Raw genomic sequence first — 24,493 nt, forward strand, 5'->3', positions numbered from 1 at the left:
GCCCCCGCCTGCCGACCAATCGGCGCCCCCGCACCGCCCCGCGCGCGGACGGCTGGCCAATAGGGAGGGAGCGGACCCGCCCGCCCACCGCCGCGCAGCCAATCGGGATGCGAGATGGGGAGGGGCGGGAGGAGGGCGGGGCGGGGCGCGCGGGGCGGGGAGCGGGCGTGCAAGGCGCGGGGCGTGCAATAGAGCAGTGCACGGGGCTGCGGGTGTGCAAGGCGCGGGGGTGCGGGCGTGCAAGGCGCGGGGCGTGGAATAGAGCAGTGCACGGGGCTGCGGGTGTGCAAGGCGCAGGGCGTGCAATAGAGCAGTGCATGGGGCTGCGGGTGTGCAAGGCGCGGGGGTTGTGGGTGTGCAAGGCGCGGGGGAGCGGGCGTGCAAGGCGCGGGGCATGCAATAGAGCAGTGCACGGGGCTGCGGGCGTGCAAGGCACGGGGTGTGCAATAGAGCAGTGCACGGGGTTGCGGGTGTGCAAGGCACGGGAGAGCGGGCCTGCAAGGCGCGGGGCGTGCAATAGAGCAGTGCACAGGGGTGCGGGTGTGCAAGGTGCGGGGGTGCGGGCGTGCAAGGCGCGGGGCGTGCAATAGAGCAGTGCACAGGGGTGCGGGTGTGCAAGGCGCGGGGGTGCGGGCGTGCAAGGCGCGGGGCGTGGAATAGAGCAGTGCACGGGGCTGCGGGTGTGCAAGGCGCAGGGCGTGCAATAGAGCAGTGCACGGGGCTGCGGGTGTGCAAGGCGCGGGGGAGCGGGCGTGCAAGGCGCGGGGCGTGCAATAGAGCAGTGCATGGGGCTGCGGATGTGCAAGGCGTGGGGCGTGGAATAGAGCAGTGCACGGGGCTGCGGGTGTGCAAGGCACGGGAGAACAGGCATGCAAGGCGCGGGGCGTGCAATAGAGCAGTGCACGGGGTTGCGGGTGTGCAAGGCGCAGGGGTGCGGGCGTGCAAGGCGCGGGATGTGCAACAGAGCAGTGCACGGGGCTGCGGGTGTGCAAGGCGCGGGGTTGCGGGTGTGCAAGGCACGGGGGAGCGGGCGTGCAAGGCGCGGGGCGTGCAACAGAGCAGTGCACGGGGCTGCGGGTGTGCAAGGCGTGAGGTGTGTACGTGTGCAAGGCACAGTTTGTGCAACAGAGCAATGCACGGGGCGGGAGGGGATGCAGGTGTGCAACGCACGGGGGTGCAGGTGCGCGATGCACAGGATGTGCAATAAAGCAATGCACGGGGGGGCACGTGTGCAATGCACGGGGGTGCAGGCGTGCAAGGCACGAGGCGCGTACGTGTGCAATGCCCAGTTTGTGCAACAGAGCAATGCACCGGGGGGGGGGGGGGGGGTTGCAGGCGTGCAATGCCCCCGGGGTTGCCCCGCGCAGGCGCCGCCCGCGCCCCGCCCCCCCCCCGCGCGCTTTGTTCCCGCGCGGCCGCCGTCGGGGGGGGGGGGGGGAGGGGCCGCGCGCAGGCGCGGGGCCGCCATGGAGGGGGACGGCGGCTACGAGCCGGGATTCGTGGGGATCCGGTTCTGTCAGGAGTGGTGAGGGGGCGGCGGGGACCCCGGGACCCCCAACCCCCCCCCTCGGGACCCCCAACCCCCCCCCCCGGGGCCCCTCCCCCCCCCCCGGTTCCCTCCTCAGGCCCCCCCGGCCTCCTCACACCCCCTCAAGGCACCCCCGATACCCCCTGTCCCCCCTCAGCCGCCCCCCAGGGCTCCCTGACCCCCCCCCCCCGGGTCCCCCAGTCCCCCCTCAAGGCTCCCCAATACCCCCTGTCCCCCCCCAGCCCCCCAATACCCCCCGGGGCTCCTTGAGACCCCCAGGGCTCCCCAGTTCCCCCCTGTGACCCCCAGACCCCCCTCAAGGCTCCCCGATACCCCCTGGGCCCCCAGGCCCCCCCGGGCTCCCCGACACCCCCTCTGGGTTTCCCTGATACCCCCACCCTCCCCATTACCCCCCAAATACCCCTGTGCCCCCCCCAGAGACCCCCTGAAGGCTCCCCAATACCCCCCTGTCCCCCCAGCCACCCCCAGGGCTCCCTCATCCCCCCGGGTCCCCCAGACCCCCCTCAAGGCTCCCCGATACCCCCCGAGCCCCCCAGACCCCCCCCGGGTTCCCCAACACCCCCTCTAGCCTTCTCCGACACCCCCCACCCTCCCCATTACCCCCCAAATACCCCCGTACCCCCCTCCCCCGAGACCCCCCTGTCCCCCCCAGCCCCCCAATACCACCCGGGGCTCCTTGACACCCCCCAGTGCTCCCCAGTTCCCCCCCGTGACCCCCAGACCCCTCCTCAAGGCCCCCCAACACCCCCAGGCCCCTCAGAACCCCCCCCCCCCCCCCCCACTTCTCCCTGACACCCCCTGCGTCCCCCAATTCCTCCCCCAGGGCCCCCCGATACCCCCTCGCCCCACCCCAGCGCCCCTTGGTTGCCCCCCAGCCCCCCCAAAGACCCCCCAGGGCCCCCAGTCCCCCCAGAAACCCCTTAGTGACCCCCCCATGTCCCCCCCCCAGCAACAACATGCTGTACCCCAAGGAGGACAAGGAGAACCGGATCCTGCTCTACGCCGTGAGTGTCCCCCTGCCCCGCCACTGGGACCAGTCCCAGGCTACTGGTCTGCGTGTCCCCCGACCCCCGTGTGGCACTGGGACCAGTGCTGGGGGGCATACTGGGACCAGTTCCACCATCCTAACGGGCTGTGCCCACCTCCGCAGCCGCCACCGCGACCGGTCCCAACGCCTCACGGCGCCGCGCCTCTCCCAGTTTGGCACTGAGACCAGCCCCAGCGCCTCATGGGGTTGTTCCCCGCCTTTCCCAGTTTGGTACTGGGACCAGTCCATAACCCTCGCTCTTCCCCCCCCCCAGTGCCGCAACTGCGACTACCAACAAGAGGCCGACAACAGCTGCATCTACGTCAACAAGATCACCCACGAAGTCGAGTGAGTTCGTTAGCGGCGCGGCTTCGTTAGCGGCGCGGCTTCGTTAGCGCTCCCAGAGGCCTGGGTCCCCGTCCCAGCGTTTCCCAGCCCAGGCGGGGCGTTGCAAGAGAAATTAAGAAGGGAAAAGTAATTAAAAAGGGGTAATTAATAAGAAAGTAATTAGTAAATTAGGTCATTAATAAGGGAATAATTAGGGAGAGGTAAGGGGTGAGTGATTAATAAGGGGAGGTGAATAGAAGGTAAATAATGGGGCAATTAATAAAGGAGAACACATTATTAGTTAATAGTAATAATAGTTAATAATATTATTGGTTAATAATATTATTGGTTAATAACAATATTATTATTTGTTAATAATAATTATTCATTAGTAATAATTAGTAAGTATTAATAAGGTAATAAGGTAATTGAAGCAGTTAATAAGGCTGAGGGAAAACTGGTGGGGAATTAATGAAGGACGGTAATAAAGGAGAACAATTCAAGAGCAATTAGCGGGGGGGTAATTAATAGGGGTAATTATTAGAGGGAATTAATGAGGGGGTTCCCAGGGTTATCAATAGGCTGGGGGTAATTAAGGGGGGTAATTAACGGCCCCGGGGCGTCTCCTCGCAGCGAGCTCACGCAGATCATCGCCGACGTCTCCCAGGACCCCACGCTGCCCCGCACCGAGGACCACCCCTGCCAGAAGTGAGCGGGGACGTCGGGGACCCCCGTGGGGGTGTGGGGGACCCCCCCCAGGGATGTGGGGACATTGGGGACCCCCGTGGGGACATTGGGGACCCCGCGGGGACATGGGGACCCGCATGGGGACATCGGGGACCCCTGTGGGGGTGTGGGGACCCCTGTGGGGGTCTGGAGACCCTCCGGGGACATCAGGGACCCCCCCAGGGATGTGGGGACCCCCCAGGGACATGGGGACCCCAGTGGGGGTGTGGGGGGACCCCAGTGGGGGTGTGGAGGGGCCCCAGTGGGGGTGTGGAGGACCCCCGTGGGAGTGTGGGGACCCCCATGGGGACATCGGGGACCCCGCGGGGACATGGGGACCCGCATGGGGACGTCGGGGACCCCCAGGGGGGTGTGGGGGACCCCCCCAGGGACGTGGGGACATCGGGGACCCCTGTGGGGGTGTGGGGACCCCTGTGGGGGTCTGGAGACCCTCTGGGGACATCAGGGACCCCCCCCAGGGACGTGGGGACCCCCCAGGGACATGGGGACCCCAGTGGGGGTGTGGAGGACTCCCGTGGGGACATCAGGGACCCCCATGGGAGTGTGGGGACCCCCATGGGGGTGTGGGGGACCCCCCAGGGACGTGGGGACATCGGGGACCCCTGTGGGGGTGTGGGGACCCCTGTGGGGACATCAGGGACCCCCCCAGGGACGTGGGGACTCCCCAGGGACATGGGGACCCTCTGGGGACATCAGGGACCCCCCCAGGGACGTGGGGACTCCCCAGGGACGTGGGGACCCTCTGGGGACGTCAGGGACCGCCGTGGAAGTGTGGGGACATTGGGGACCCCCATGGGGATGTCGGGGATCCCCCAGGGATGTGGGGACATCGGGGACCCCCGTGGGGGTGTGGGGGATCCCCCAGGGACATCAGGGACCCCCGTGGGGAAATCAGGGACCCCCCAAGGGTGTGGGGACCCCCCAGGGACATGGGGACATCAGGGACCCCCCAGGGATATGGGGACATTGGGGACCCCCGTAGGGAAATCAGGGACCCCCCAGGGGCGTGGGGACCCCTGTGGGGGTGTCGGGGACCCCCGTGGGAGTGTGGGGACCCCCGTGGGGACATCGGGGACCCCCATGGGGGTGTGGGGGACCCCCCAGGGACGTGGGGACATCAGGGACCCCCCAGGGATATGGGGACATTGGGGACTCCCGTAGGGAAATCAGGGACTCCCCAGGGGCGTGGGGACATCAGGGACCCCCATGAGGGTGTGGGGGACCCCCCGTGGGGACATTGGGGACCCCTCAGGGACATGGGGACCCCCATGGGAGTGTGGGGACCCCCATGCAGACATTGGGGACCCCAGTGAGAGTGTGGGGGACCCCCATGGGGACATCGGCCCCCCCCACCACCACGCTGCTCCCATGTCCCCCTTCGGGTCTCCCGTGCCCTCCCCACCTCCGGTGTCCCCCCAGAGGTGTCCCCTTTGTCCCCCCCACCCCGTGTCACCACCGTCACCCTCTCCCCCAGGTGCGGGCACAAAGAAGCCGTCTTCTTCCAGTCCCACAGCGCCAGAGCCGAGGTGAGGTGACCCCCCCCCCCAAAACCCCGCGCCCCCCCAAAACCGTCCCCTCCGCCTGTCCCCTCCCGCCGTGACCGTCCCCTCCCGCCAGGACGCCATGAGGCTCTACTACGTCTGCACTGCCCCGCACTGCGGCCACCGCTGGACCGAGTGACGGCGCCCGGAGACGCCCTCACACCCCAAAATCACCCCAGAAGGCGCCCGTCGCCCCAAAACCTCCCCCCCCCACCCCGGCAGCCCCTGCGCCCCCCGCCCCCGGCTCCGTGTCCCCGCCCCGTCCCTGCCGGAGTGGCGTTTTGGTGACAATAATGGTTATTTTTGGCAGCGGGATGTGTCGGCGGCTCTGTGGGGTTTGGGGGGTTCGCATGGGGGGGTTGGGGTGCGCGGGGGGGGGGGGGGGGGCTGGCACTCTGCCTGTCACAGCTGCGGGGCCCGAATCGTCCCTAGTGGCCCCAAATCGCATCCCTGGTACCCCAAAATGTCCCCATCCCCAAATTGCAGCCACAGGGCCCCAGATTTCGTCCCTGGTACCCCAAAATGTCCCCACGGGCCCCAAATTGTCCCTGATGGCCCCCAAATTTCATCCCTGGTACCCCAAAATGTCCCCACGGGCCCCAAATTGTCCCTGATGGCCCCCAAATTTCATCCCTGGTACCCCAAAATGTCCCCACGGGCCCCAAATTGCAGCTGTGGGACCCCAAATTGCATCCCTGGTACCCCAAAATGTCCCTCTGGACTCTAAATTGGAGCTGCAGAGCCCCAAATTGTCCCTAATGGGCCCCAAATTGCATCCCTGGTACCCCAAAATGTCCCCACGGGCCCCAAATTGCAGCCACAGGGCCCCAGATTTCATCCCTGGTACCCCAAATTGTCCCCAGTGGGCCCCAAAATGTCCCCGTGGCCCCCAAATTGCAGCTGTGGGGCCCCAAATTGTCCCTAATGGGCCCCCAATTTCATCCCTGCTACCCCAAAATGGCCCCACGGCCCCCAAATTGCAGCTGTGGGGCCCCAAATCGCATCCCTGGTACCCCAAAATGTCCCCGTGGACCCTAAATTGGAGCTGCAGAGCCCCAAATTGTCCCTAATGACCCCCAAATTTCATCCCTGGTACCCCAAAATGTCCCCACGGGCCCCAAATTGTCCCTGATGGCCCCCAGATTTCATCCCTGGTACCCCAAAATGTCCCCACGGGCCCCAAATTGCAGCTGTGGGACCCCAAATTGCATCCCTGGTACCCCAAAATGTCTCTCTGGACTCTAAATTGGAGCTGCAGAGCCCCAAATTGTCCCTAATGGGCCCCAAATTGCATCCCTGGTACCCCAAAATGTCCCCATGGGCCCCAAATTGCGGCCACAGGGCCTCAGATTTCATCCCTGGTACCCCAAAATGTCCCCAGTGGGCCCCAAAATGTCCCCATGGCCCCCAAATTGCAGCTATGGGGCCCCAAATTGCATCCCTGGTACCCCAAAATGTCCCCGTGGACCCTAAATTGGAGCTGCGGGGCCCCAAATTGTCCCCGTTGGTCCCCAAATTGCATCCCTGGTACCCCAAAATGTCCCCACGGGCCCCAAATTGCAGCCACAGGGCCCCAGATTTCATCCCTGGTACCCCAAATTGTCCCCAGTGGGCCCCAAAATGTCCCCACGGGCCCCAAATTGCAGCTGTGGGGCCCCAAATTGTCCCTAATGGGCCCCCAATTTCATCCCTGCTACCCCAAAATGGCCCCACGGCCCCCAAATTGCAGCTGCGGGGCCCCAAATTGTCCCTAATGAGCCCCAAATTTCATCCCTGGTACCCCAAAATGTCCCCACGGGCCCCAAATTGCGGCCACAGGGCCCCAAATTGTCCCCAGTGGGCCCCAAGTTGCCCCCCCCCGGTGCCCCACATCACCCTGCAGCGGTCCCAAATATCCCCACCAGGCTCTTAACTCACCCCACTGGACCCCAGTTTGCATCCCCAGTGTTCCCAGTTGCCCATGACGGGCCCCATATTGTAGTCCTGGTGCCCTAAATTGCCCTCCGGCTACCCCAAATTCCCCCCCCGTCCCCCCAAATCGCCCCCACCGTATCTCAAATCACACCATCAAGCCTTGAATTGCCCCAAATCTTCCCCCGTACCCCAAAATCGCCCGGTTGGACCCCAAAAATCACCCTCCTGGCTACCCTAAACCACCCCACATCCCCTCACTGACCCCCAAATCTCCGCTTGGTGCCGAATCGGCGCACCCCCAAAACCCCCCTCGCTTCGATTTAAAGACATTTATTATTTTAACAACCTTTAAAATCGACGGCGGCGGCCGTTTCCGCCCCCGCTGCCGGGAGGGGACGCGGCTGCCGGGGCGTTCGCTGGGATTTTGGGGGGCTCGGAGCGGGATGAGATGGAAACCGGAGAAAAACATACATCCAAAAGGCCCAAAAATGGTTAAAACTTAAAGAATTGCCTAAAAAATCCCCCCAAAATTGAAGCGGGAAACGGGGTCGGCACCCCGATACCTCGATTTAAAGCGTTTCAGGGCTGCTGCCCTCCAACCTCCTCCGGATCATCTCCATGAGGGAGTCGGAGTAGGCACGGAGCAGCGCCAAGGTTTCGGGATCCGGCGTCGGATCGGTACCGGCGTCGCGGGTTACGGCGCGGGAACGCAGCTCGGTTTTCATCCAGCCGAAAAAATCGGTCAGCTCCGTCCTCGCTCGGAGGAGATCCTCCTCGGTGGCGTCGGCGCAGAGCGTCACCTGCGGGAGCGGGGTCCCTTCGTCACCCCGATTCTTTGCCGGCGTGGTTAAAACGTTCCCCCGGCGCCGCGGCTCTGAAATGAGCCGCGAACGGGGGGATTTTTTTTTTTTTTTAGGGGGGGTTTTAACCCCGTAAACGTGACCAAAATACGTCACGTCGTCTTCGGGAGGCACCGACCTCGTCGTAAAACCCAAGCGTCTCTTGGAAACGCGTCCGGAGAAGCCGCAGGGCCGCGGTGAAGGTCTGGAGCCGGTTGGATCCTGCGGTTGCCGCGACCGGACCAAAAAAAAAAAACCCACCTCATCCCCATCCAGGAGGGGATTTTGGGGTGAAAGCAGCCCCTTTTTGTCCTCAAAACCACTCACCCATGGGTTTGTCGGCGTCGGAGCCCGGTTCTTCTCCCGTTTCCCAAGGTTTTTCATCCCGCGGTTTCTAAAAAAATCAACGGAAGCGCCGTTTAGCGCGGCGCGAGGAATGAAAAACCCTTTTTTTTGGGTGTTTCTCCCCAAGATTTTCCCCTCCTTTAGGTAAAAAAAGAAAAACCAACTCGCCTCCGGTCGCGGCAGCTCCTCGGGTGTTTTCGGCGGCTCCGCGGCACGGGCAGGGCTCTGCGGTCGGGGTCGTGCCCGCGCAGGGAAAGCGGTCGCCAGCCTGCGGGATAAGAAAAGGGATCGGGAGCGGGAAACGCCTTTCCCGCCGGACAGACAGCCGGACAGACGCGGCACTGAACTCCCACCTGCTGTTTTTTTGGCAACGCGAGAGGAACCGGGCTGAAATACTCAAGCGCGGGTTCAAGAACAAATTTTTTTCCTCATCCCCAGGTTCGGGCGGTTTCAAATCCGTTAAGGAGCCGTCAAACTTCTCTGCGACCGCGGATCGGGAAGCGTTAGCTCGGTTACAGCTGGGATCCGCCCGGATCGGCCGTGCCGAATGCGCCGGCGCGCTCCGCCGGCGGTTTTTCCCGTTACCTTCGGCGTCCGCCAGCGTCTCGAAGTGTTGCTTGAGGTATTTTTCCTGCTCGGGGGTCTGGGGCAAGGAGCTGCTCTGCAGCGGGTTCTCCTCCGCCTCCTCCGCTTCCCTACCGGAATCCTCCTCTGCCGGGATGGAAAACCATCCGCGGTGGACGTTAGCACCGGTTTTTATTCCGAGCTCCCCGCCCAGGAGTTAAAACCGCTCCCAAGCTTTTCGCTCGGTCGCGAAGGTTTAGCGCCAGCCTTCCCGGAGCTGCGCCGGCGTTCCCGGCGTTACCTTCCGGCTGGTAGCAAGGCGCCGGCATTCCCAAGCGGAGCGAAACACGGGATGAGGCCGGCACCGACCCGCTCGCCTCCGGCACGTGCAGCTCCTCCAGGCGGCTCCCGGTTGTATCCGTCGATTCCGATCTCCCGTTGTTTTCCTCATCCAGGAAGAACTCGGAGAGCTGGAAATCCTCGGTGAGGTCACTGGGAGAGCTCTCCACCTGCCGGAGACGGGGAGCCGATATCCATAACCGGATTTTTTTCCAGGAAAGACGGGCGCTGGCGAGCAGGGATGGTTAAAACCGGAATCCGGCTTTTCATTTGGGATGGGGGCAACCAACCTCTGAAAGTAGATGGTCCAGGTTGCCAGGCTCGAGTTCCGGCTCGCCCTCGAGGTGGGATTTGAGGGGGGTGAGGTAGGGGGGATCCGTCTCCGGTAACGTCTTGATGGGGCCCCTCTCGGCGCGCTCTGCCCATCGCCCCCGCGGCCGGTAGCTCCCCGGGGGGTTGGCGGCCGCCGCGTCGCCGTCCTCCACCTCTCCCAGCTGGAAACGGCGGGGGGAAGGAAAAAAAAAAGGGAATTTTCATCCATTCGCGGTTAAATTAAACGATACAGGCGCGGCCGCGCGACTTACTAGCCTCTTTGCCCACATGGGCAACCTGCCGTTGGTGAGGATGCACGCCGGAGCTGGAGGGGGAGAGCGGGGTTAGGAGCGGCGCCGGACGCCGCGACCGGAAAACGGGGCAGAAAATGGAGGTGAGGGACCCCGGCCCGCGACGCACGCGGCTCCGAATCCTCCTTGGAGGGGGTCTGCGGGGATGAGGCCTCGTCTCGCGGCTCCTCGTCGGAAGCTCCGCTGGCTTCCATCCCGCCGGGAATCGCGACGTAGGTCTCCCGCCTGGAGGAGGAGAACGGTGGGGGGCCGACGAGCTTTTTCCCACCCCGAAAGCCAAAACCGGGGTGGGATTTAGGGGCGAGGGTTTTTTTTTTTCCCCCTCCCCCCCGCTACCTGAGCTGCGCCGGGGAACCGGGCTCCTTCGCCCGCTTCGGCTGCGGCAGGTTGAGCTCCAACAAGTGCTGCTTCATGCTGCTGGTGATTTCGAGGCCCAGGTGCCAAATAAAGACGCAGCTGGGGGTAGAAAGATGAGGGGGGGGGGGGGGAGATCAGATCGCCCCCCAAGATTTCGGCTACGGTGAGCTTCATGTTAAATCCCTCGATGAATTTAATTTCCACCCCCCCCGGCGCTTCCGCGCACATCCCGCCCAAGCGCTCTCAAAAGCCAGTTCTCCCGTCGTGTCTTGCGAGGCGTATAGGCATAAATCAGACGATTTCGGCATAAATCAGACGATTTCGGCATAAATCAGACGATTTTGTAGGTCCGCCGGCCCCTACCTGTCTCCGGAGACGGTGATGAGGTGCTTGCAGTCGTAGGTGAACCGCATCCCCGTGACTATTTCTGTGCCGGAGAGAAGGCGGCGTTGCTCGTCGGCGATCCCCGCGCTCGTTTAGGAGGTTTCAACGCCGTAGCGGGGGCGCGGGGACGTTATCGGGGGGCTTCGCGGCCGAACCGGGGTAGGGGGGACAGGCAGGGGGGTTCCCCTTTTCCCTGGGCGTCTCGCGTGAGGAACCGAACCTGAATGACCGAACATTTTTGCCACGCATTCCCCGGAGTGGAAGTCGATGAGGGCGATGCTTTTGTCGGAGCAGCTCGTCGCCAGGAAGGTGCCCGAGGGATCCAGCTGCACCTGGGGGGAAAGGAGCGGAAAATCGGGCTGGGAAGGCAAGCGGAGCCACGCAGCTGGAATGGTTTGGGATGGAAGGAACCTTCAAGACCACCCAGGCCAAGCTCCGGCAGCGACGATTCCCACCGGATCAGGTTGCTCCAAGCCCCGTCCAACCTGACCTCGAACGCTTCCAGGGATGAGGCAGCCCCAGCTTCTCCGGGCAACCTGCTCCGGCGTCTCGCCACCCTCATCGCAAAGAATTTCTTCCTCGCGTCCAACCTCGCCCTCCCCTCTCTCGGTTTCAAACCGTCGCCCCTCGTCCCGGCCCTACGGACCCTGGTAACAATCCCTCTCCCTCTTTTTGATACGTCTCCGTCTCTTCTCCAGGCGGAACAACGCCAACTCCCTCAGCCTCTCTCCGCAGCGGAGCTGCTCCAGCCCCGCACCATCTCCGTGGCCTCCTCGGGACCCGCTCCAGCGCGTCCACGTCTGTCTTGCGCCGGGGATCGCAGAGCTGGACGCAGCGGGGGGTCTCGGCAGAGCGGGCCGCGCGGCTTTCTGGGCTGCGAGCGCGCGCGACGTCCCATTCGTCACCCACCAGCGTCCCCGAGTCCTCCTCCGCCCGTCTATCGCCGCCACCCGGCTGCAGGACCTGGCGCTTGGCCTTGTCGAACCTCACGAGGTTGACGTTGGCCAACGCCTCCGCGTCCCTCTGGATGGCAGCTCTTCCCTCGAGGGTACCGACGGCACCGCTCGGCTTGGTGTCATCTGCCGGCCCACCGTCTAGGTCGTCGATGAAGGTATGGAACAGTACTGGTCCCAGTACGGACCTCCGAGGGCCACCGCTCGTTGCTGAGCTCCGTTTGGACGTTGACCCGTTGACTGCAGTCAACGTACGCGCGCGTACATTTATATAGATCCGTATTTATGGACCAACCGGAGCCCTCGGCGGTGTCTTGCCACCAACAGCCCCAGGTGCGTTCAACCCAACCAAAGCAAAACCCAACCAGAAACGTCTCCGCGGCGGAGCCGGAGCCGTCCATCCCACCCAACCCGGGCGGTTAACGCCGCCGGCCGCCTCGCCGAGGAGGTACCGGAGCGTGAATCACCCTGCCCCGCCGGCTAGCGAACTCGAAACTCATTTTCAAGGAAAATAAACCGGGGCAACGTCCAAATGAATCAGCAAGGAGGAGGCCAAAGGATGTGAAAGTCGTAGAGATCCCTCAGCGAAGGAGCAAAGACCAACCGTTGAGTTCCAGCCCGGCCAAACGCTGGCGCGCATGCCAATTAAGTCGGCCGTGGCTAGAAGATGACTAATTTGTCACCCACCAGCGTCCCCACGTCCTTTTCCATCCATCCATCGCCCCCACGCAGCTGCAGAACCTTGTGCTTGGCCAACGAGGCTGACGTCGGCCAACGAGGTTGACGTCGGCCAACGAGGCTGACGTTGGCCAACAAGACTGACGTTGTCCAACGAGGCTCACGTTGGCCAACGAGGCTGACGTCGGCCAACGAGGTTGACGTCGGCCAACGAGGTTGACGTCGGCCAACAAGGCTGACGTCGGCCAACGAGGTTGACGTTGGCCAATGAGGCTGACGTTGGCCAACGTCTCCGTGTCCCTCTGGATGGCAGCTCTTTCCTCAAGGCTACCGACGGCTCGGCACCGCCAACACTCCTGCCCCACCGCGGCCACCCCGCACGCTGAGGGAGCCGCCGCAGACGCCCTGACAGCCGAAACGCGGTGGCAATCGCCCTCTTACCTTCAGCAAGGAGCCGTCGTCGCCTTGCGAACCCTTGTAGCAGCATTTCTGCTTCCCGCTGGCCGTGCTGTACACCCTGCCGGAGGAGCGGGAGGCGGTCAAACCCGGCGATGAGGACACCGGAGCCGGGAGGAGAAAGGCGACCGCAACAGAGGTTTAGCCCGAGCCAAAAAAAAGAAAAAAAAAAGCGCCTTCACCTGACGTTTCTATCCTGGCAGGCGACGGCGACGTATTTTTGCGTGATGTCGATGTCCATGTCGTACAGGGTGGTTTTTTCGGCGACGTGATGCGTCCTAACGAAATTAAAGCCGTCCGGGAGCTGTAGGGAAACGGGGAGAGCTGCGTTACCTTCTCGCCCGGCCGATTTTCGGGGAGAAATAGCAAATCCTCGCGGAGACGCCGCTAACTCGCCTTTTGAGCATTGCGGAAATAAATACTTTTATCGGCGCCGCAGCTTATCAGCTGAATGTCCCCGTTGCCTGAGGGAGGAGAGCACAGGGAAAGGCGATCAGAGATGGCGTCCGTTCCAAATTCAGCACCGAGTGAAGCCGAAAAATGATTCTTTATGAATGAATCCATTAAAAAAATGGTTCTACCGGCAAATTTGACCGACGTTATCGCGGAGGAGTGATCGTCCAGGGTTTGCTCCAGCTTGTAGTTCTTGTCTACGTTCAAGACGTGGATCAGCCTGTCTCTGCTCGCCGAAGCCAGCAGCGCTGCTCCTGGAAAAGAGGGGGTTAAAACAGCGCCGCGCTGAAGGGTTTTTTGGTAACAAAACGGTGGTTTCGCTGTCGGTCCCTGTAAAAATTTTGCTGTAAACTGGTTCGAAGCGGGAGAGAAAATGGAGGTGGTTGCACCCGCTGCCCCGGGGGCTCGTCTCCAGCTCCCGGTGGCTTCTTGGAGGAAAAATCCTTCCTGGCAAAGCTCGTTTTTCAGGATGCTTCAGCTCGTTTGGTGACGGAGAAGCTTTCCCACCGGTAAGAGCCGGGAAGCCGAGCTGCGAGGCTCGCCGGCAATGCCGGAGGATTTATCCGGCGGCTATTTTCAGGCATCACCAGGATGAAGCCTTACCGGTCTCCGGCTTGGAATACTCCAAGCAAAGAACTTCGGAATCGTGAGCCTCCACTTTAGCCACCTCCTGCATGAACTGCAGCTCGTGTATCCTGCGAGGGAAGCGTACCGTCGGCTCGGCCCCCCGATAACCGGGGAAGCCGGGCGGGAACGCCGTCGCGGCGAGGGGACTCGGAGACGCTCGCGGTAAAACGGCTAAAACGAGATTAGAGCCAACCCGACCGCCGCCGTCTTTCGGCCGAGCGCGGCGCCGCTTGCCTGAGGGTTCCTCCTCTGTCCCCCGATGCCAAATGCTCCCCGTCGGGGCTGACCTGCATCACCCGCACCCCGGATTTGACGTCGAGGTGACCCGCGTTTTCGTTTCGGTCGGGTGCGTTGGAGGAATCCTGGAGGTGCTGCGTGTTGTTGTCGACGTAGACGACGTTCAGCAGGGTCTTGGCGAGGGAGGAGAGGGGACGGTCAGGCTCCCGGCAGAGCGCAGGCGGCTCTTTGGGGGAGGAGAGGAGCCCGCTTGCGTCACCCAACACCTCCCAACATCCCCGCTTTATTTTTCCACGCTTCCCGTTGAAGAAACACCAGGATTGGAGCAGCGCAACTGCGTCCTTTGATCGTTCCGGCAAAAATAGCGAGCGCAGAACGGAAAGCAGTTTCCAAGCTCGTTATAATCCCCAAAACCCCCTAAAAATCACCGCTCGTCTCCCGCTCGGGCGGCAGCTCCGTACCCAGAGCGGCAAGAAGCCGACGGGAAGCACCCCGAAACCTCCATATTTTTTTTTAGAGGCAAATCCCCCAAAACGAGAGCCCGGGGAAGCGGTTGAGCTCCCCCAGCCGCCGGCGCGGTTTTGGGGGGGCTGCCTTGAGCCGGGGAGGGGGGACGCACCCCCCCGTCCGCGTCGTACCGTGCTGTAGGCGCTGCCCTGGCTGGGGCGCGCGGAGCCGTTTTCCAGGCTCCAGGCGCGGATGGTGTTGTCCGAGGAACACGTCAGGAAGGAACCGGGAGGCAAACAGGATCTCCGCTCCTCGAATTCGGGGTACACCTACGCCCAGGGGGTGGTGAGGAAGGAAAAACGAGGCTGGGGGTGCCCCGAATCGCCCCCCGCGGGACCCGCTCGCCCTTACCTCGACGCTCCAGACGAAGGAACTGTGGAAAAGATCCGACCACACCTTCCTGACGTTCCGCAGGTCCCCCACCTCCCAGACGTAGACGCTGTGATCCTTGTAGACGCAAGACAGCCAGCGGTTGCAAACGTCGTAGGCCAAGGCGATGGTGTCGGGATAAACCAGGTCCGGCCGCCTTCGGGGAGAGGGAAACGGAGTCGGGTCGCGTTCCGAGGGTGCGGAGTTTGGGGGGTCCGAGCCCTCCGAGCGCTGCGGCGGAGGCAGATTGGATTCGCGAATGAAACGGCGTCCGTATCCCGACGCGCAGCCTCGAAACGAAGGGGATAACGAAGCTGCGGACCCCCCGCCCCGTAAGCCCGACCCTCCCGTCCTTCGCCGTGCGTAAAATCGGGCGCCGATTCAAACCTCGGCTCAAAGCTCCGTCGAGACGAGCTGGCGGTATCCGAAACGCCGCGGTTCGGTGACGGAAACCGCGCCGGGCGGTTCGGAGCGGGGAAAAGGGGGGGGGGGGAGGGGATCCCTCGGCCGTGCGGTACCTCGGCGGGGCGGCTTGGGTGACGTCCACGCCCAGGGGATGAGGTTTGGGGAGGTCGCTTAAGTAACGCATGTCCCGAGCTTGGAAAATCCTCACCGTGCCGTCGGCGCAGCCGCAAAATATCAGTTCCTCGCTGAGGCAGAGGCAATTTGCCAGCGGTACCTACAACCGGAGCGGGTAAAATCCGTAGCGGTGGGCTTCATCCCGGGGATCGGGGGGGGTGGATCCCGCACCCACCGTACCTTCAGAAGGATCCATTTTTCCAGCACCCGTTTGTCGTTGAATCGGCAGAGCAATCCCGAGGAGGAGACGCAAAAGGTGCTGCCCGACATCGGCCCTTGCCCGCAGGCCACGTCGCAGAAAACGTTATCGTGAAGCTCGCCCAGCAACCCCGAGCGTCCCACCAGCGGCACCGTCTCGTTGCTCTGCAAAACGGGATAGCGGCGGCGGTAACGAGCGGTAACGGAAGAAAATGGCTGCCAGCCCGACGGAGCGAACCGCTGGATGTCGGCAGCGTCCTCGAGCCGAAACCCCCGCGGAACGAAGCGACGACGTTCGGTCACGACGCGGCGTGAATTTTTTTGAGGGGGGAAAAATGGCTTTTTTTCCGGTTCTTTCTACAAAAACCGCCCGCTCCCGCGTCACTTTGGCGACGCGGATTTCAGCGGCGCCCAGCCTCGAGTTCGACTCCGTCGGCCGCCCCGCGCCCCTGCGAGACGCCGTCGCCCTCACCTTCAGCTCCCTCGACGAGTCCAGGAACCAAAATTTGACGTGGCGGTGCCCCACGGTGACGAAATAGCTGTCCTCGGAGAAGGACACCGCCGTCACTTTGCAGGACACCTTGTTCGACGCGACCAGGGAATCTTTCTGCTCGGGGGGAAAAAAAAAAAAAAAACAAAAAGACGCCACGGCGTCGCGCGCGATAAGCGTTACCCCGCGAAAATCCGGAGCCGCCTGCGAGCGTGAGAAAAGCTGGATAAAAAAAAGCTGTTTTCCCCTGGATTTGGGGAATTTTGGATAAACCGGAGCTCACCTTCCAATCCCAAACGTTGACGGCCATGTCGTGCGGGTACCCTACCGACACCAGGTATTTGGCGCTGGGGGAGAAGGCGACGCAAGCCACGCCGTGCTTGTGACCGTGCAACGCCGAGACCTGCGCCCGTTCTTCCACGTCCCAGACGCGGACGGCCGGTCGGTGCCCGTTCTGCGCGACGGGGTGGAAAACCGGCGGCGTTGACGGTTTTGTGTTGCCGCCCTTTGCGGGGCGATCCCAAATTGGGGGGGGGGAAACCCACCCCTCCCCCCCCCCCAAAAAACAAGCAGGGGAGGTATCGGAACAGGCAAAATCGGGGTGGAGGTGACTAGAAATAAGTGACACCCACCTCTCCGGTGACGATGAGCTTCCCGTCAGGCGAAAAAGCCAACGCGCTCAGGGTTTTCCTGGAAAATATTGTATTTTCTTGAACGACGGGGCTACTCTGGAGGGAAAACTGGGTCTTTCCGTGGGAGGAAAAATAGCGGAAGTGGCGCAAGCGGCGTTCCTGAAACCCGATGTACGGCACAGCCTGCGTTCGGGGGGTGTCTGGGGGTGTTTGGGGGGTCCCTGGAGGTGTTTGGGGGGTACCTGGGGGTGTTTGGGGGTACCTGGGGGTGTTCAGGAGGTACCTAGAGGTGTTTAGGGGATCCCTGGAGGTGTTTGGGGGTACCTGGGGGTGTTTGGGGGTACCTGGAGGTGCTTGGGGGTCCCTGGAGGTGTTTGGGGGGTACCTGGGGGTGTTTGGGGGTACCTGGTGGTGTCTGAGGGTCCCTGGAGGTGTTTGGGGGGTACCTGGGGGTGTTCAGGGGGTACCTAGAGGTATTTATGGGGTCCCTGGAGGTGTTTGGGGGGGTACCTGGGGGTGTTTGGGGGTACCTGGAGGTGCTTGGGGGTCCCTGGAGGTGTTTGGGGGGTACCTGGGGGTGTTTGGGGGTACCTGGGGGTGTCTGAGGGTCCCTGGAGGTGTTTGGGGGGTACCTGGGGGTGTTCAGGAGGTACCTAGAGGTGTTTAGGGGATCCCTGGAGGTGTTTGGGGGGTACCTGGGGGTGTTTGGGGGGGTACCTGGGGGTGTTTGGGGGTACCTGGAGGTGCTTGGGGGTCCCTGGAGGTGTTTGGGGGGTACCTGGGGGTGTTTGGGGGTACCTGGGGGTGTCTGAGGGTCCCTGGAGGTGTTTGGGGGGTACCTGGGGGTGTTCAGGAGGTACCTAGAGGTGTTTAGGGGATCCCTGGAGGTGTTTGGGGGGGTACCTGGGGGTGTTCGGGGGTACCTGGGGGTGTCTGAGGGTCCCTGGAGGTGTTTGGGGGGTACCTGGGGGTGTTTGGGGGTACCTGGAGGTGCTTGGGGGTGCCTGGAGGTGTTTGGGGGGTACCTGGGGGTGTTTGGGGGTACCTGGGGGTGTCTGAGGGTCCCTGGAGGTGTTTGGGGGGGTACCTGGGGGTGTTCAGGGGGTACCTAGAGGTGTTTAGGGGGTCCCTGGAGGTGTTTGGGGGGTACCTGGGGGTGTCTGAGGGTCCCTGGAGGTGTTTGGGTGGTACCTGGGAGTGTTTGGGGGTACGTGGTGGTGTCTGAGGGTACCTGGAGGTGTTTGGGAAGTCCCTGGGGTTGTTCAGGAGGTGTTTGGGGGGTACCTGGAGGTGTTTAGGGTTCCTGGAGGCGTTTGGGGGGTACCAGGGGGTGTTTGGGGGTACCTGGAGGTGTTGAGGAGGTATTTGGGGGGTACCGGGGGGTGTTTGGGGGTACCTGGAGGTGTTGAGGATGTGTTGCTGCGTGTTCTCCCGGGGATTCAGGATGACGACGACGCACCTGGATAGGACGGGGGGAGGCTGGGATTTCGGGGATTCGGGATTTCCCCGGCGGGGTTTTCGGGGTGCAGGCGGGGGTACCGGGGGGTGGGGGGGGGGGTCCCGTCCCGGCAGGCGCTCACCCGGCGGGGTAGGCGAGTAGCCCCGCGGCCGGCTCGCAGGCCAGGGCGCTGCTGGTCTGGGCGGTGATGCCCAGCACCTTCTCCAGCGTCACCTGGGGGAGAGGAGGAAGGAGCCCCCCCGGGGCGTGGGGCTGCGGGGGGCGGCTGGGGGGTCCCCGGGGGAGGGGGGGGGGGGGGGCCAGCACCCATGGGTGCCGCTGGGTCCCCCCCTTCGTCCCTCGCCCCCCCCCCGTCCCTGTGGGGGCACCCCAACGCGCACCCCGGCTGCGAGAGCGGCCTCCCCCGGGCCCCCCAAGTGCTGCCCCTCTCCAGGCTCCGCCCCCACGGGGTCTCAAACCCCGCCCCCTCCCCAGGTTCCACCCCACGGGGTCCCCAGCCCCGCCCCCTGCCCAGATTCTGCCCCATGGGGTCCGCAGCCCCGCCCCCTTGCCAGGCTCCACCCCCAAGGTGTCCCCAGCCCTGCCCCTCCCCAGGCTCCGCCCCCATGGTGCCCCCAGGCTCCGCCTGCTCCCCAGGTTCCACCCCACGGGGTCTCCAGCTCCGCCCCCTCCCCAGGCTCTGCCCTCACGGGGTCCCCAGCCCCACCTCCATGGGCCTACAGCCCCGCCCCCTCCTCAGGCCCCACCCCATGGGCTCCCTAGCCCCGCCCCTCATCAGACTCCACCCACATGGGGTCCCCAGCCACGCCCCCTCCCCAGGCTCCGCCCCCATGGTGTCTCCAGGCTCTGCCCCCTCCCCAGGCTCTGCCCCCAACTGGTCCCCAGCCCCACCCCCTCCGCAGGCTCCACCCCCACAGGCTCCCCAGCCCCACCTCCTTGCCGGGCTCCACCCCCAAGGGGGTCCCCGCCCTGCCCCCTCCCCAGGCTCCACCCCCACAGGATCCCAGGCCCCGCCTCCATGGACCTACAGCCCCGCCCCCTCCCCAGACCCCGCCCCATGGGGTCCCCAACCCCCGCCTCCTTCATAAGCCCCACCCCATGCATCCCTAACCCCGCCCCAAGCTCCGCCCCCACTGGGCACGCCCCCAACCCCTCTCTCACACAAGCCCCGCCCCTGTGGGACGCCCCCCAGGCCCCGCCCCCACGGGCCCACCACCGCCCGCCCCCCGGGGAAGCCCCGCCCCCTCCCCCCACCTCCCCCCGCCCCTCACCGCCTCCTCCGTGCCCTGGTGCCGCGACCGCCGCCGCAGGTGGAAGAGCGGGGAGGGGTCGGGCCCGGTGCCGCCGTGAGCCCCGCCGCCCGCCGCCGCCGCCATGGCCGCGGGCCGCCGCTGCCTCCCGCTCCGAACCGCGCGCGGAAAGCCGGCTCCCCCCTCCCCATTGGCCGCCGCCCACGCCGCTCACCGCCCGCCTCCCTCGCCTCGTCCAATGGCAGCGCGGCGCCGCCGGGCTCAGGCTCCGCCCAGCCGGTTCCTGCCACTCAACCCCGCGCTCGGCCAATAGCGGCGCGGAGCGGCGCAGGCCCCGCCCTCCCGCCCCCGCCTCTGCCCGCGGGTTCGAGTCCCGCCGACCCGGTTCAACCGGCCCGGCCCGGCCCTGCCGCGGCCGCCGGCGGGAATTAAAGCCCGGCGGGAGGGAGCAGGGGGTTATTAACGGCGTGGGAAACGGCCTACGGGAGAACGGGGCCGTCCCGGCTGTGGGGAGCCCCGCGGGGGTTCCCCGTTCCCGCCGCGGCGCGTAGGCCCCGTTGCCATAGCGACGGCGCCCCGCTCCTCTGCGCATGCGTCGCTGTGAGGGGTTGGGGGGGGGGGGACGGACACACCCCCCCCGACGCGGACGGGAAGCGTTGCTACGGCGACGGGCGTGCGTGGTGACGCAAGCACGCCCGGCGGCGCGTCACGTGAGGCCGGCGGCGATGCCCAAGTCGTGCCGCGCCCCGCACTGCTCCAACGCGGCGGGGCGGGCCCGGCCGCCAGCCCGCCGCCTCAGCTTCTACAAGTCGGTACCGGGCAGCGGGGGCAGCGGGGCGGGGCCTCTGCGCTTAGCTCCGCCCACGGGGGGGGAGGGGTCGGGGCCTGAGCTTAGGCCTGAGCCTGGTTCTGGGCCTGAGCTTGACCCTGGGCCTGAGCTGGAGCTGGAGCCGGGGCCTGGGCCTGGTTCTGGGGTGGGACCTGGGCCTGAGCCTGGGCCTTGTTCTGGGCCTGGGCCTTGTTCTGGGCCTGGGCTTGAGCCTGGGCCTGAGTTTGAGCCTGGGCCTGGTTCTAGGGTGGGACCTGAGCCTGGACTTGGGCCTGGTTCTTGGTTCTAGGGTGGGACCTGGGCCTGAGCCTGAGCTGGAGCCAGGGCTTGAGCTTGACTGGGGCCAGGGCCTGAGCCTGGGCCCGGGCCTGAGGCTGAACCTGAGCCTGAGTGGTGCCTGAGCTTGAGCCTGGGCCTGAGCCTGAGCTTGAGTGGGGCCTAGGCCTGGGCCTGAGTCTGAGCTGGGGTCTGAGCTTGAGCCTGAGTCTGAGTGGGGCCTGGGCTTGGGCCTGGTTCTGGGGTGGGACCGGGGCCTGAGCCTGGGCCTGAACCTGCGTGGGGCCTGAGCTTGAGCCTGGGCCTGAGCTTGAGCCTGGGCCTGAGCTTGAGCCTGGGCCTGAGCTTGAGCCTGGGCCTGAGCTTGAGCCTAGGCCTGAGCTTGAGCCTAGGCCTGGTTCAGGAGTGGGGCCTGAGCCTGAACCTGATTCAAGCCTGAGCTTGAGCCTGGGCCTGAGCTGGAACCTGGACCTGAGTGGGGCTGGGGCCTGGGCCTGAGCTTGAGCCTGGGCCTGAGCCTGAGTGAGGCCTAGGCCTGGTTCTGGGGTGGAGCTTGGGCCTGGGCGGGGCCTGAGCCTGAACCTGATTCAAGCCTGAGCTTGAGCGTAGGCCTGAGTGGGGCCTGGTCCTGGGCCTGAACCTGAACCTGAGTGGGGCTGGGGCCTGGGCCGGGTTCTGGGGTGGGGTCTGGTTCTGGGGTGGGGCCTAAGCCTGAGCTTGGGCCTGGGCCTGGTTCCGGAGCGGGGCCTGGGGCAGGACTAAGTGAGCTCTTTGAGGCGGGGGTGGGGGAAGCACCCAAAGTGGGGGTGGGGCAGCCCCCCGTGGGGACCTTCGGGTGCCCCGGGGGAGGGGCGAGGTGGGGGAACCCCCCCCCCCGAGAGTCCCCTTTCCCCCCTCCCCCCAGGTTCCCGCTGCAGGACGCGGCCCGGCTCCGCCAATGGCTGACGCAGATGCGGCAGGAGAACTGGGTGCCCACCCGTCACCAGCACCTCTGCAGCGACCATTTTGAACCCTCCTGCTTCCAGTACCGCTGGGGCGTCCGCTACCTGCGGCCCGACGCCGTTCCCACCATCTTCCCCCGCAGCCCCCCGGTGAGGCCCTACAACCATCTAGAACCTTCTAGAACCTCCCCCAGGAGGCTCTAGAAGCACCTAAGAGCTCCCCAGAGGCTCCCTCAGAAGATCTAGAACGTTCTAAGAGAAGGAACGGTCCCCGGGAAGCGTCTCGCGGCTCCTCAGAAGGGTTTTGAGGGGGGCTCGAAGCTCCTCAGAGGGGTCTAGAAGGTTCTGGAAGCCTCCTCAGAAGGGATTAGAAGCTCTTTAAGGGGTGGTGGGATGTCCCGGAAGGGTTCTAGAGGTTCTGGAAGCCTTCTCAGAGGGGGTTAGAAGCTCTTTAGGGTGTGGTGGGGTCTGGAGCTTCCTCAGAGGGTTCTAGAAGGTTCTAGAAGCCGCCTCAGAAGGGGTTAGAAGCTCTTTAGGGGGTGGTGGGTTGTCCTGGAGGGGTTCTGGAGGTTCTTTGGGGGGTTCTGGAGGTTCTTTGGGGGGTTCTGGAGGTTCCTTGGAGGGTTCTGGAGGTTCCTCAGAGGGTTCTAGAAGGGTCTAGAAGGTTCTGGAAGCCTCCTCAGGAGGGTTAGAAGCTGTTTAGGGGGTGGTGGGTTCTCCTGGGGGGTTCTGGAGGTTCCTCGAAGGGTTCTAGAGGTTCCTCGAAGAGTTCTAGAAGGTTCTGGAAGCCTCCTCAGGAGGGTTAGAAGCTGTGTAGGGGGTGGCGGGTTCTGCCGGAGGGTTCTGGAGGTTCCTCGGCGGGTTCTGGAGGTTCCCCCGTGGGATTTTGGGCTCCCCGGAAGGTTCTAGAAGGTCCCCAGGATGGGAATTGTCACCTCGAGGTGGCTTTTGTCCCCAGAGCGGGGGTTTTGGGGAGGAAGCCGCGCTACCGCTCGGCCCCGTCGCCGCGAGAACCTCCAAAAACCGGGGATTTTGGGGGGTTTCCCTACAGAAACAGGAGAATCCCGGCACGCCGCCAGGCGCCACCCAGCCTAAGCAACCCCTCCCGGTGACCGGCGCGGAGCCGGTGACACCGGGACAACCGCCTGTCCCCGAAACCATCGCCTTGGAACCCGGCACGGCCGCGGTGGAACCGGGTGACGTCCCCGAGGGCGGCGCCGCCCGCCCGGTGTCACCGCCATCCCCGCGAGCGGAGCAGACGGCCACCGCCGCCATCCCGCCGCCGGCGACTTATTTCCATCCCGCCGCCGCCGCGCCGGAGACCGTCCTCTCCTCCGCCCTGCGGTTACCCATCGTCTCTACCGTCCCCATCGTGTCCAAGACGGTGACAGCGCCGGTGACGTCGCCGCCGGGCGAGCTGAGCACCGAGGAACTCGTCGGCGTGGCGTTGGTGCTGCAGCGGAAGGTGAAGGTGTTGCAACAGCGGCGCCGGCGGCACCGCGCCCGGCTGGCGGCCATGGAGGGGCTGGTGGAGCAGCTACGCCGCGAGAGCCTGCTCTCCGAGGAGAGGCTCAAGCTGGTAGGTGACAGCGGGGACGCGGTGGGGACGCCGGCGGGCGGGGGACGCCGGCGGGCAACACCGCCGTTTGCCGGTGGCACCGCCGCCCTTCGCCGGCGGGGGCCGTTCCAGCGGGAACGCCAGGGTTGACGGTGGCCCCGCGGGCGTGTCCCCGAGTTGGGGACATCCCCGTTGTCCCCCTCCCCTCGCTTCCAGGCCTGCCTGCAACCGGGGCCGGTGACACCGGATCCCGCCGGCGCCGTCACCATCATCTGCCAGGAGGAGGAAGAGGAGGAAGAGGAGGAGGCGTTGGTCTACGCCGTGCCACCGCCGTGACACGGTGCCACCGGGACATTTTGGGGACACCCACTGCCACCCTCTGTCACCCTCTTTTTTGGGGGGGGGGGGGGGCTGCTTTATTTTTGTATTTAAGGTTTATTTTGTGATAGCGGGGGCGGGGATTTGGGGACGGGGACGTCCCCTCCCCTCGGCTCGAATAAAGGACGATGGCGGCGAGCGGCTGGGGGGGTCCATGTGTGACAGCGGGGTGGCCCTCGCTGGTGGCCTTGGGGCCGTCGGCCTCGCCTGGGGGTGGCCCCGCTCGCTGTCTTGCGGCCGGGCCTGAGCCGTCAGTAGGTTCCAGAGTTAACGGCGGGGGAAAAGGGTGGGTCCTGGGGAATGGCCGCACCCCCTGGGCCGTGTGGGTACACCCCTGCCCGTAGCCTCTGCCCCTATAGCAACCATAGCCCCCCTCCCACAGCCCCTCAGCGTTCCTATAGCCCCTCCCACAGCCCCTATACCCCCTTCCTCAGCCCCCGTGGGTTCCTATAGGCCTTCCCCCAGCTTCTATGGCTTCCTATAGCCCCTCCCACAGCCCCTATAGCCCCTCCCACAGCCCCTGTGGGTTCTTAGAGCCCCTATGGGTTCCTATAGCCCCTCCCACAGGCCCCGTGGGTTCCTATAGTCCCTCCCCCAGCCCCTATGGGTTCCTCTAGCCCCTCCCACATCCCCTATAGCCCTTCCCTCAGCCCCTGTGGCTTCCTATAGCCCCTCCCACAGCCCCTATAGCTCCTCACTCAGCCCCTGTGGGTTCCTATAGCCATTCCTGTAACCCCTATGGATTCTTATAGCTCCTCCCGCAGCCCCTATGGGCTCCTATAGCCCCTCCCACAGCCCTTATGTGTTCCTATAGCCCCTCCCACAGCCCCTATAGCTCCTCCCCCAGCCCCTATGGATTCCTACAGCTCCTCCCCCAGCCCCTATGGGTTCCTATAGCCCTTCCCACAGCCCCTATAGCCCCTCATGCACTTCCCACAGCCCCTATGGCTTCCTGTAGCCCCTCCCCAGCCCCTATGGTTTCCTACAGCCCCTCCCCCCCCCCCTATAGCTCCTCCCTCAGCCCCTACGGGTTCCTACAGCTCCTCCCCCAGCCCCTATGGGTTCCT

The 24,493-nt window shown here is 64.8% G+C and overlaps 3 protein-coding genes and 1 long non-coding RNA gene across 10 annotated transcripts; 3 read left to right on the plus strand and 1 right to left on the minus strand.

The window, feature by feature from the left end:
• The first annotated feature begins 206 nt into the window (after positions 1–206).
• On the plus strand, positions 207–12,507 carry POLR2I (RNA polymerase II subunit I). 4 transcript variants are annotated; one of them, XM_087729584.1, is made up of 6 exons: positions 207–1,093; positions 2,499–2,553; positions 2,851–2,924; positions 3,537–3,611; positions 5,125–5,176; positions 8,022–8,158. In XM_087729584.1, the coding sequence occupies exons 1-6, from the start codon at positions 870–872 to the stop codon at positions 8,031–8,033; spliced, it is 492 nt and encodes a 163-aa protein (XP_087585710.1). In that variant the 5' UTR covers positions 207–869; the 3' UTR covers positions 8,034–8,158. The 4 variants fall into 4 exon arrangements, with proteins under 4 accessions (XP_087585710.1, XP_087585709.1, XP_087585712.1 ...); XM_087729583.1 differs by lacking the exon at positions 8,022–8,158 and adding an exon at positions 5,268–5,465 and having other exon boundaries at positions 223–1,093; XM_087729586.1 differs by lacking the exons at positions 207–1,093; positions 8,022–8,158 and adding exons at positions 1,424–1,525; positions 11,550–12,507.
• Positions 5,591–19,687, minus strand: WDR62 (WD repeat domain 62). Of its 2 annotated transcripts, XM_087778730.1 has the most exons (27): positions 19,466–19,683; positions 18,316–18,407; positions 18,132–18,194; positions 16,736–16,793; positions 16,387–16,557; positions 16,086–16,220; positions 15,596–15,778; positions 15,355–15,515; positions 14,819–14,993; positions 14,599–14,736; positions 13,958–14,133; positions 13,700–13,791; positions 13,040–13,350; positions 12,826–12,947; positions 12,629–12,704; positions 10,777–10,888; positions 10,536–10,599; positions 10,152–10,271; positions 9,925–10,040; positions 9,777–9,829; positions 9,483–9,686; positions 9,155–9,362; positions 8,643–9,000; positions 8,458–8,557; positions 8,272–8,338; positions 8,084–8,166; positions 5,591–7,905 (listed from the first exon to the last, which is right to left on the minus strand). In XM_087778730.1, exons 1-27 carry the CDS (start codon positions 19,568–19,570, stop codon positions 7,675–7,677), a joined length of 3,774 nt encoding a protein of 1,257 aa, XP_087634856.1. In that variant the 5' UTR covers positions 19,571–19,683; the 3' UTR covers positions 5,591–7,674. The 2 variants fall into 2 exon arrangements, 1 of the variants encoding a protein (XP_087634856.1); XR_015709192.1 differs by lacking the exons at positions 5,591–7,905; positions 8,084–8,166; positions 8,272–8,338 and having other exon boundaries at positions 8,643–8,769; positions 8,875–9,000; positions 9,155–9,686; positions 9,777–10,040; positions 19,466–19,687.
• Positions 8,785–9,501, plus strand: LOC148052612 (uncharacterized). The gene is made up of 3 exons (XR_015698494.1): positions 8,785–8,911; positions 9,309–9,336; positions 9,409–9,501. It is a non-coding gene; the product is annotated as an uncharacterized LOC148052612 (long non-coding RNA).
• Positions 19,688–20,076: 389 nt separating the features above from the next.
• Positions 20,077–24,159, plus strand: THAP8 (THAP domain containing 8). 3 transcript variants are annotated; one of them, XM_087778731.1, is made up of 4 exons: positions 20,077–20,252; positions 21,454–21,640; positions 22,542–23,069; positions 23,226–24,159. In XM_087778731.1, the coding sequence occupies exons 1-4, from the start codon at positions 20,170–20,172 to the stop codon at positions 23,382–23,384; spliced, it is 957 nt and encodes a 318-aa protein (XP_087634857.1). In that variant the 5' UTR covers positions 20,077–20,169; the 3' UTR covers positions 23,385–24,159. The 3 variants fall into 3 exon arrangements, with proteins under 3 accessions (XP_087634857.1, XP_087634858.1, XP_087585708.1); XM_087778732.1 differs by having other exon boundaries at positions 20,090–20,252; positions 23,265–24,159; XM_087729582.1 differs by lacking the exon at positions 20,077–20,252 and adding an exon at positions 20,320–20,851 and having other exon boundaries at positions 20,942–21,640.
• Positions 24,160–24,493: the final 334 nt, after the last annotated feature.

The sequence above is a fragment of the Nipponia nippon genome, unplaced genomic scaffold, assembly GCF_047370975.1.
Source record: "Nipponia nippon isolate SJK-2023a ecotype South Korea unplaced genomic scaffold, ASM4737097v1 scaffold_46, whole genome shotgun sequence".
In the NCBI taxonomy this organism is placed as follows: domain Eukaryota; kingdom Metazoa; phylum Chordata; class Aves; order Pelecaniformes; family Threskiornithidae; genus Nipponia; species Nipponia nippon.